Here is a 10,243-nt window from a genome sequence, read left to right on the forward strand (position 1 = left end):
AGAGACAGAGACATGGGGAGAGAGAGACAGAGACACGCGGAGTGAGACAGAGACACGGAGAGAGAGACAGAGACACGGAGAGAGAGAGACACGGAGAGAGAGACGGAGACACGGGGAGAGAGACGGAGACACGGGGATAGAGACGGAGACACGGGGGGAGAGAGACAGAGACACGGGAAGAGAGAGACAGAGACACTGGGAGAGAGAAACACAGGGAGAGAGACAGAGACACGGCGGGAGAAAGACAGAGACACGGGGAGAGGGAGACAGAGACACGGGGAGAGAGACAGAGACACGGGGAGAGAGACAGAGACACGGGGAGAGAGACAGAGACACAGGGAGAGAGACAGAGACACGGGGAGAGAGACAGAGACACGGGGAGAGAGAGACAGAGACACGGGGAGAGAGACAGAGACACTGGGAGAGACAGAGACACGGGGAGGGAGACAGAGACACAGGGAGAGAGACAGAGACACGGGGAGAGAGACAGAGACACTGGGAGAGACAGAGACACGGGGGAGAGAGACAGAGACACGGGAGAGAGACAGAGACATGGGGAGAGAGACAGAGACACGGGGGGAGAGAAAGAGACACGGGGAGAGAGAAACAGAGAGACGGGGGGAGAGAGACAGAGAGACGGGGAGAGAGAGACAGAGACACTGGGAGAGAGACGGAGACACGGGGAGAGACACAGAAACACGGGGAGAGAGAGACAGAGACACAGAGACACAGACACGGGGAGAGACAGAGACACAGCGACACGGGGAGAGACAGAGACACAGAGACACGGCGAGAGACACAGAGACACGGGGAGAGAGACAGAGACACAGAGACGCAGAGACATGGGGAGAGACGCAGAGACACAGATACACAGACATGGGGAGAGACACAGAGACACGGGGAGAGAGACAGAGACACAGAGACACGGGGAGAGACAGAGAGACACGGGGAGAGAGACAGGGACACGGGGAGAGACACAGACACGGGGAGAGACACAGAGACACGGGGAGAGAGACAGAGACATGGGAGAGAGACCGATACACGGGGAGCGAGAGAGACACGGGGAGAGAGACACGGGGAGGGACACAGAGACACGGGGAGAGACACAGAGACACGGGGAGAGACACAGAGACACAGAGACACGGGGAGAGAGACATGGGGAGAGACACAGAGACACGGGGAGAGACACAGAGACACGGGAGAGACACAGAGACACGGGGAGAGACACAGAGACACGTGGACATGGGGAGAGACAGAGACACGGGGAGAGACGCAGAGACACGGGGAGAGACACGGGGAGAGACACAGAGACATGGGAGAGACACAGAGACACAGGGACATGGGGAGAGACACAGAGACACGGGGACATGGGGAGAGACACAGAGACACGGGGAGAGACACAGAGACACGGGGAGAGACACAGAGACATGGGAGAGACACAGAGACACGGGGACATGGGGAGAGACACAGAGACACATAGACACGGGGAGAGAGACAGACACGGGGAGAGAGACAGAGTCACAGGGGAGAGAGAGACAGAGACATGGGGAGAGAGACAGAGACACGGCGAGAGAGACAGAGACATGGGGAGAGAGACCGATACACAGGGAGCGAGAGAGACACGGGGAGTGAGAGAGACACGGGGAGAGAGACAGAGACACGGGGAGAGAGACAGAGACACGGGGAGAGAGAGACAGAGACATGGGGAGAGAGAGACAGAGACACGCGGAGTGAGACAGAGACACGGAGAGAGAGACAGAGACACGGAGAGAGAGAGACACGGAGAGAGAGACGGAGACACGGGGAGAGAGACGGAGACACGGGGATAGAGACGGAGACACGGGGGGAGAGAGACAGAGACACGGGAAGAGAGAGACAGAGACACTGGGAGAGAGAAACACAGGGAGAGAGACAGAGACACGGCGGGAGAAAGACAGAGACACGGGAGAGGGAGACAGAGACACGGGGAGAGAGACAGAGACACGGGGAGAGAGACAGAGACACGGGGAGAGAGACAGAGACACAGGGAGAGAGACAGAGACACGGGGAGAGAGACAGAGACACGGGGAGAGAGAGACAGAGACACGGGGAGAGAGACAGAGACACTGGGAGAGACAGAGACACGGGGAGGGAGACAGAGACACAGGGAGAGAGACAGAGACACGGGAGAGAGACAGAGACACTGGGAGAGACAGAGACACGGGGGAGAGAGACAGAGACACGGGAGAGAGACAGAGACATGGGGAGAGAGACAGAGACACGGGGGGAGAGAAAGAGACACGGGGAGAGAGAAACAGAGAGACGGGGGGAGAGAGACAGAGAGACGGGGAGAGAGAGACAGAGACACTGGGAGAGAGACGGAGACACGGGGAGAGAGACAGAGACACGGGGAGATAGACAGAGACACGAGAGAGAGAGACAGAGACACGGGAAGAGAGAGACAGAGACGCGGAGAAAGACAGAGACATGGGGAGAGAGAGACGGAGACACGGGGGGAGAGACACAGAGACACGGGGAGAGAGACAGAGACACGGGGAGAAAGACAGAGACACGGGGAGAAAGACAGAGACAAGGGGAGAGAGAGATAGAGACACGCGGAGAAAGACAGAGACACGGCGGGAGAGAGACAGAGACACGGGGAGAGGGAGACAGAGATACGGGGAGAGAGAGACAGAGACACGGGGAGAGAGACAGAGACACAGGGAGAGCGAGACAGAGACACGGGGAGAGAAACAGAGACACTGGGAGAGACAGAGACACGGGGAGGGAGACAGAGACACGGGGAGAGAGACAGAGACACTGGGAGAGACAGAGACACGGGGGGAGAGAGACAGAGACACGGGAGAGAGACAGAGACATGGGGGGAGAGAGACAGAGAGACGGGGAGAGAGAGACAGAGACACAGGGAGAGAGACGGAGACACAGGGAGAGAGACGGAGACACGGGGAGAGAGACAGAGACACGGGGAGATAGACAGAGACACGGAGAGAGAGAGACAGAGACACGGGAAGAGAGAGACAGAGACGCGGAGAAAGACAGAGACATGGGGAGTGAGACAGAGACAAGGGGAGAGAGAGATAGAGACACGCGGAGAAAGACAGAGACACGGGGAGATAGAGACGGAGATACGGGGGGAGAGACGCAGAGACACGGGGAGAGAGACAGAGACACGGGGAGGGAGACAGAGACACGGGGGTAGAGACAGAGACACGGGGAGAGAGACAGAGACACGGGGAGAGACAGAGACACGGGGGGAGAGAGACAGAGACACGGGGAGAGAGACAGAGACACGGGAAGAGAGACAGCGAGACACTGACACAGAGACACTATAGCTTTGTCTATAGTGTCACTGTCTCAGTGTCTGTGTTTCTGAGTGTCTGTGCGTGTGTCTGTGTGTCTCTCTGTCTGTGTTTCTGAGTGTGTGTGTGTGTGGCGTGTGTCTGTGTGTCTCTGTGTCTGTGTTTCTGTGTGTGTGTGGCGTGTGTCTGTGTGTCTCTGTGTCTGTGTCTGTGTTTCTGTGTGTGTGTGTGTGGCGTGTGTCTGTGTGTCTCTGTGTCTGTGTTTCTGAGTGTGTGTGTGTGTCTGTGCGTGGCGTGTGTCTGTGTGTCTCTGTGTCTGTGTTTCTGAGTGTGTGTCTGTGTGTCTGTGCGTGGCATGTGTCTGTGTGTCTCTGTGTCTGTGTTTCTGAGTGTGTGTGTGTGTCTCAGTGTCTCTGTGTCTGTGTGTCTCAGTGTCTGTGTTTCTGAGTGTGTGTGTGTGTCTGTGTGTCTCAGTGTCTCTGTGTCTGTGTGTCTCAGTGTTTGTGTTTCTGAGTGTGTGTGTCTGTGCGTGGCGTGTGTCTGTGTGTCTCAGTGTCTGTGTGTGTGTGTCTCCGCGTGTCTCCGCGTGTCTCCGCGTGTCTCTCCGCGCGTGTCTCCGGGTAGACGTTTGACGAGCTGCTGCAGCTGTCGGCCCGAGGTCAGCACGACGCTGTAGACATGTTGGTGCGGGACATCTACGGTGGGAGCTGTGACTCGCTGGGTCTGCCTGGTGATCTCATCGCCAGTAGCTTCGGGCGGATACCAGCTCCAGGCCAAGGTGAGTCTCACACTCAGACTCAGTACACTCAGTACACTCACACTCACTACACTCAGACTCGCTACACTCAGACTCGCTGGGTCTGCCTGGTGATCTCATCGCCAGTAGCTTCGGGCGGATACCAGCTCCAGGCCAAGGTGAGTCTCACACTCAGACTCAGTACACTCAGTACACTCACTACACTCACTACACTCACACTCACTACACTCACTACACTCACTACACTCACACTCACTACACTCACACCCACTACACTCACTACACTCACACTCACTACACTCACACTCACTACACTCACACTCACTACACTCACACTCACTACACTCACACTCACTACACTCACACTCACTACACTCACACTCACTACACTCACACTCACTACACTCACTACACTCACACTCACTACACTCACACTCACTACACTCACACTCACTACACTCACACTCACTACACTCACTACACTCACACTCACTGCACTCACACTCACTACACTCACTACACTCACTACACCCACTACACCCACCACACTCACTACACTCACACTCACTACACTCACACTCACTACACCCACCACACTCACACCCACTACACTCACTACACTCACTACACTCACTACACTCACACTCACTACACCCACTACACCCATAGACTCACCACACTCTCACCGCACACCCCACCTCTCTCCCCCATCACCCCCTGCAGAGTTTGCGAAGGAGGACATGGCTAAGAGCCTGCTGCACATGATCAGCAACAACATTGGTCAGCTGGCCAGCCTGTACACTCACACTCACTACACTCACTACACTCACTACACTCACACTCACTACACCCATAGATTCACCACACTCTCACTGCACACCCCACCTCTCTCCCCCATCACCCCCGCAGAGTTTGCGAAGGAGGACATGGCTAAGAGCCTGCTGCACATGATCAGCAACAACATTGGTCAGCTGGCCAGCCTGTACACTCACACCCACTACACCCACTACACTCACCACACTCACCACACTCTCACCGCACCTCTCTCCCCATCATCTCCGCAGAGTTTGCGAAGGAGGACATGGCTAAGAGCCTGCTGCACATGATCAGCAACAACATTGGTCAGCTGGCCAGCCTGTACACTCACACCCACTACACCCACTACACTCACCACACTCACCACACTCTCACCGCACCTCTCTCCCCCATCACCCCCGCAGAGTTTGCGAAGGAGGACATGGCTAAGAGCCTGCTGCACATGATCAGCAACAACATTGGTCAGCTGGCCAGCCTGTACGCCCACACCCACTCCCTGCGCAACGTCTACTTTGGGGGGTTCTTCATTCGCGAGCATCCCGTAACCATGCACACCATCTCATTCGGCATCAACTACTGGTCCAAGGTGTGTGGTGGGTGGTGGTGGTGGTGGTGGGGGGTAGGGGGGGTGATGGTGGGGGTGGTGGTGGTGGGGGGTAGGGGGGGTGATGGTGGGGGTGGTGGTGGTGGGGGGGTGTGATGGGGGTGTGATGGGGGGGGGGGGGTGATGGGGTGTGATGGGGGTGTGATGGGGGTGTGATGGGGTTGTGATGGTGGGGTGTGATGGTGGTGTGATGGGGGTGTGATGGTGGTGTGATGGAGGTGTGATGGGTGGTGTGATGTTGGTGTGAGTGATGGTGGGGGGGGGGGGGGGTGATGGGGGTGTGATGGTGGTGTGATGGTGGTGTGATGGGGGTGTGATGGGGGGTGTGATGGGGGTGTGATGGGGGTGGTTGTAGGTTGTGTGTTGTGGTTGTTGTAGTAGTTGTAGTAGTTGTAGTGGTTGTGGTGGTTGTTGTCGTAGTTGTGGTGGTTGTGGTGGTTGTTGTAGTGGTTGTGGTGATTGTTGTAGTGGTTGTGGTGATTGTTGTAGTTGTTGTGGTGGTTGTTGTAGTGGTTGTGGTGGTTGTTGTAGTGGTTGTGGTGGTTGTTGTAGTGGTTGTGGTGGTTGTTGTAGTGGTTGTGGTGGTTGTTGTAGTGGTTGTGATGGTTGTTGTAGTAGTGGTGGTTGTTGTAGTGGTTGTGGTGGTTGTTGTAGTGGTTGTGGTGGTTGTTGTAGTGGTTGTGGTGGTTGTTGTAGTGGTTGTGGTGGTTGTTGTCGTAGTTGTGGTGGTTGTGGTGGTTGTTGTAGTGGCTGTGGTGATTGTTGTAGTGGTTGTGGTGATTGTTGTAGTTGTTGTGGTGGTTGTTGTAGTGGTTGTGGTGGTTGTTGTAGTGGTTGTGGTGGTTGTTGTAGTGGTTGTGGTGGTTGTTGTAGTGGTTGTGGTGGTTGTTGTAGTGGTTGTGATGGTTGTTGTAGTAGTGGTGGTTGTTGTGGTGGTTGTGGTGGTTGTTGTAGTGGTTGTGGTGTTGTTGTGGTGGTTGTGGTGGTTGTGGTAGTGGTTGTGGATGGTGGTGATGTTGTGGTGGTTGTTGTGGTAGTTGTGGTGGTTGTGTGTGGTTGTTGTAGTGGTTGTGGTGGTTGTTGTAGTGGTTGTGGTGGTTGTTGTAGTGGTTGTGATGGTTGTTGTAGTAGTGGTGGTTGTTGTAGTAGTTGTGGTGGTTGTTGTAGTAGTTTTAGTGGTTGTGGTAGTAGTTGTAGTGGTTGTGGTGGTTGTTGTAGTAGTTGTGGTGTTTGTGGTAGTTGTAGTAGTTGTGGTTGTTGTTGTAGTAGTTGTGGTGGTTGTTGTAGTAGTTGTGGTGGTTGTGGTGATTGTTGTGTAGTGGTGGTGGTGGTGATGTTGTAGGTGTTGTGTTTGTTGTAGTGGTTGTGGTGATTGTTGTAGTGGTTGTGGTGGTTGTTGTAGTAGTGTGGTGGTTGTTGTAGTGGTTGTAGTGGTTGTGGTGGTTGTAGTGGTTGTAGTGGTTGTGGGTTGTTGTAGTGGTTGTTGTGGTTGTGGTGGTTGCAGGGCAAGGTGCAGGCATTGTTCCTGAGGCATGAGGGCTATTTGTGGTGATTGTTGTAGTGGTTGTTGTAGTAGTTGTTGTGGTGGTTGTGGTTGCAGGGCAAGGTGCAGGCATTGTTCCTGAGGCATGAGGGCTATTTGTGGTGATTGTTGTGGTGGTTGTTGTGGTGGTTGTAGTAGTGGTTGTGGTGGTGGTTGTAGTGGTTGTTGTAGTAGTTGTTGTAGTAGTTGTTGTGGTTGTTGTTGTGGTTGCAGGGCAAGGTGCAGGCGCTGTTCCTGAGGCACGAGGGCTACTTGGGAGCTATTGGGGCCTTCCTCAAGGGGGCCGAGGAGGACAGTACGGAGCACAACAACAACAACAACAACATCAACAACGTCAACAAACTCAGCATCAACAAACTCAGCATCAACATCAACAACGTCAACAAACTCAGCATCAACATCAACAACGTCAACAAAATCAACATCAATAAAAACATCATCAACATCAACAAAATCATCATCAACATCAAATACATCATCAACAACATCAAAAACATCATCATCAACATCAACAACAAAATCAAAAAGAACATCAAAATCAACATCATCAACAACATCAAAAACAAACATCACCATCATCAACATCATCAACAACATCAACAACATCATCAACACCATCAATAACATCAACCACATCAACAAGTCACTGTGTGTGTCACTGTGTGTGTGTCACTGTGTGTGTCACACTATGTGTGTCACTGTGTGTCACACTATGTGTGTCACTGTTTGTGTGTCACTGTGTGTGTCACACTATATGTGTCACTGTGTGTGTGTCACTGTGTGTGTGTCACTGTGTGTGTGTCACTGTGTGTGTCACTGTGTGTGTCACACTATGTGTGTCACTGTGTGTGTCACTCTGTGTGTGTCACTGTGTGTGTCACTGTGTGTGTGTGTCACTGTGTGTGTCACTGTGTGTGTCACTGTGTGTGTGTGTGTCACTGTGTGTGTGTGTGTCACTGTGTGTGTGTCACTGTGTGTGTGAGTGTCACACTGTGTGTCACACTGTGTGTGTGTGTCACTGTGTGTGTCACACTGTGTGTGTCTGTGTGTGTCACTGTGTGTGTGTCACTGTGTGTGTCATTGTGCGTGTGTCACTGTGTGTGTGTCACTGTGTGTGTGTCACTGTGTGTGTGTGTGTCACTGTATGTGTCACTGTGTGTGTGTCACTGTGTGTGTGTCACTGTGTGTGTGTCACTGTGTGTGTGTGTCACTGTGTGTGTCACTGTGTGTGTCACTGTGTGTGTCATTGTATGTGTCACTGTGTGTGTGTCACTGTGTGTGTGTCACTGTGTGTGTCACTGTGTGTGTCACTGTATGTGTCACTGTGTGTGTGTCACTGTGTGTGTGTTACTGTGTGTGTCACTGTATGTGTCACTGTGTGTGTGTCACTGTGTGTGTGTCACTGTGTGTCACTGTATGTGTCACTGTGTGTGTGTCACTGTGTGTGTGTCACTGTGTGTATGTCACAGTGTGTGTGCGTCACTGTGTGTGTGTGTCACTGTGTGAGTGTGTGTGTCACTGTGTGTGTGTCACTGTGTGTGTGTGTGCCACTGTGTGTGTCACTGTGTGTCACTGTGTGTGTGTCACTGTGTGTGTGTCACTGTGTGTGTGTCACTGTGTGTGTGTCACTGTGTGTGTTTCACTGTGTGTGTTTCACTGTGTGTGTGTCACTGTGTGTGTCACACTGTGTGTGTCACTGTGTGTGTGTCACACTGTGTGTGTCACACTGTGTGTGTCACTGTGTGTGTGTGTCACACTGTGTGTGTGTCACTGTGTGTGTGTGTCACACTGTGTGTGTATGTGTCACACTGTGTGTGTGTTACTGTGTGTGTCTGTGTCACACTGTGTGTGTGTTACTGTGTGTGTCACACTGTGTGTGTCACACTGAGTGTGACACACACACTATGTGTGTGTGTGTCACACTGTGTCACACTGTGTGAGTGTGTGTGTCACTGTGTGTGTGTGTCACACTGTGTGTGTGTGTGTCACTGTGTGTGTCACACTGTGTCACTGTGTGTGTCACTGTGTGTGTCACACTGTGTATGTGTGTCACTGTGTGTGTCACACTGTGTGTGTGTGTCACACTGTCACACTGTGTGTGTGTCACTGTGTGTGTCACACTGTGTGTGTCACACTGTGTGTGTGTGTCACACTGTGTGAGTGTCACACTGTGTGTGTCACTGTGTGTGTCACACTGTGTGATTGTAGATCCCAACCAGTACAGCTGGGGCCCAGAGACACTGACCCCTACAGTGACACCACGATCACGTAGTGGCACCGTGAGTGACACACACAGTGACACACAGTGACACACACAGTGACACACACACAGTGACACACACACACAGTGACACACACACACAGTGACACACACAGTGACACACACAGTGACACACACACAGTGACACACACACAGTGACACACACACAGTGACACACACACACACAGTACACACACAGTGACACACACAGTGACACACACAGTGACACACACACAGTGACACACACACACAGTGACACACACAGTGACACACACACAGTGACACACACACACACTACACACACAGTGACACACACACAGTGACACACACAGTGACACACACAGTGACACACACACAGTGACACACACACACAGTGACACACACAGTGACACACACAGTGACACACACACACAGTGACACACACACAGTGACACACACACACACAGTGACACACACACACAGTGACACACACACACAGTGACACACACACAGTGACACATACACACACAGTGACACACGCACAATGACACACACACAGTGACACACACACAGTGACACACACACAGTGACACACACAGTGACACACACAGTGACACCACGATCACATAGTGGCACCGTGAGTGACACACACAGTGACACACACACAGTGACACACACACACAGTGACACACACACAGTGTGACACACACACAGTGACACACACAGTGTGACACACACACACAGTGACACACACACAGTGACACACACACACAGTGACACACACAGTGTGACACACACATAGTGACACACACACAGTGACACACACACAGTGACACACACACAGTGACAGACACACACACATAGTGACACACACAGTGACACACACACACGGTGACACACACAGTGACACACACACAGTGACACACACTGACACACACAGTGACACACACACAGTGACACACACACAGTGACACACACACACAGT

At 52.9% G+C, this 10,243-nt stretch overlaps 1 protein-coding gene across 1 annotated transcript in view; it reads left to right on the forward strand.

The window, feature by feature from the left end:
• The window catches only part of PANK4 (pantothenate kinase 4 (inactive)), a 99,201-nt gene that overhangs the window by 30,107 nt on the left and 58,851 nt on the right, over positions 1–10,243 (forward strand). Inside the window, exons 6-9 of the mRNA XM_076056419.1 lie at positions 3,924–4,077; positions 5,277–5,458; positions 7,233–7,314; positions 9,228–9,298. Coding sequence (XP_075912534.1) covers positions 3,924–4,077; positions 5,277–5,458; positions 7,233–7,314; positions 9,228–9,298 — 489 coding nt within the window. The remainder of the gene's footprint in view (positions 1–3,923; positions 4,078–5,276; positions 5,459–7,232; positions 7,315–9,227; positions 9,299–10,243) is intronic.

Source organism: Petromyzon marinus, chromosome 75 (assembly GCF_048934315.1).
Source record: "Petromyzon marinus isolate PM22_M1 ecotype Great Lakes invasive population chromosome 75, UKy_Petmar_22M1.pri1.0, whole genome shotgun sequence".
Lineage (NCBI taxonomy): Eukaryota > Metazoa > Chordata > Hyperoartia > Petromyzontiformes > Petromyzontidae > Petromyzon > Petromyzon marinus.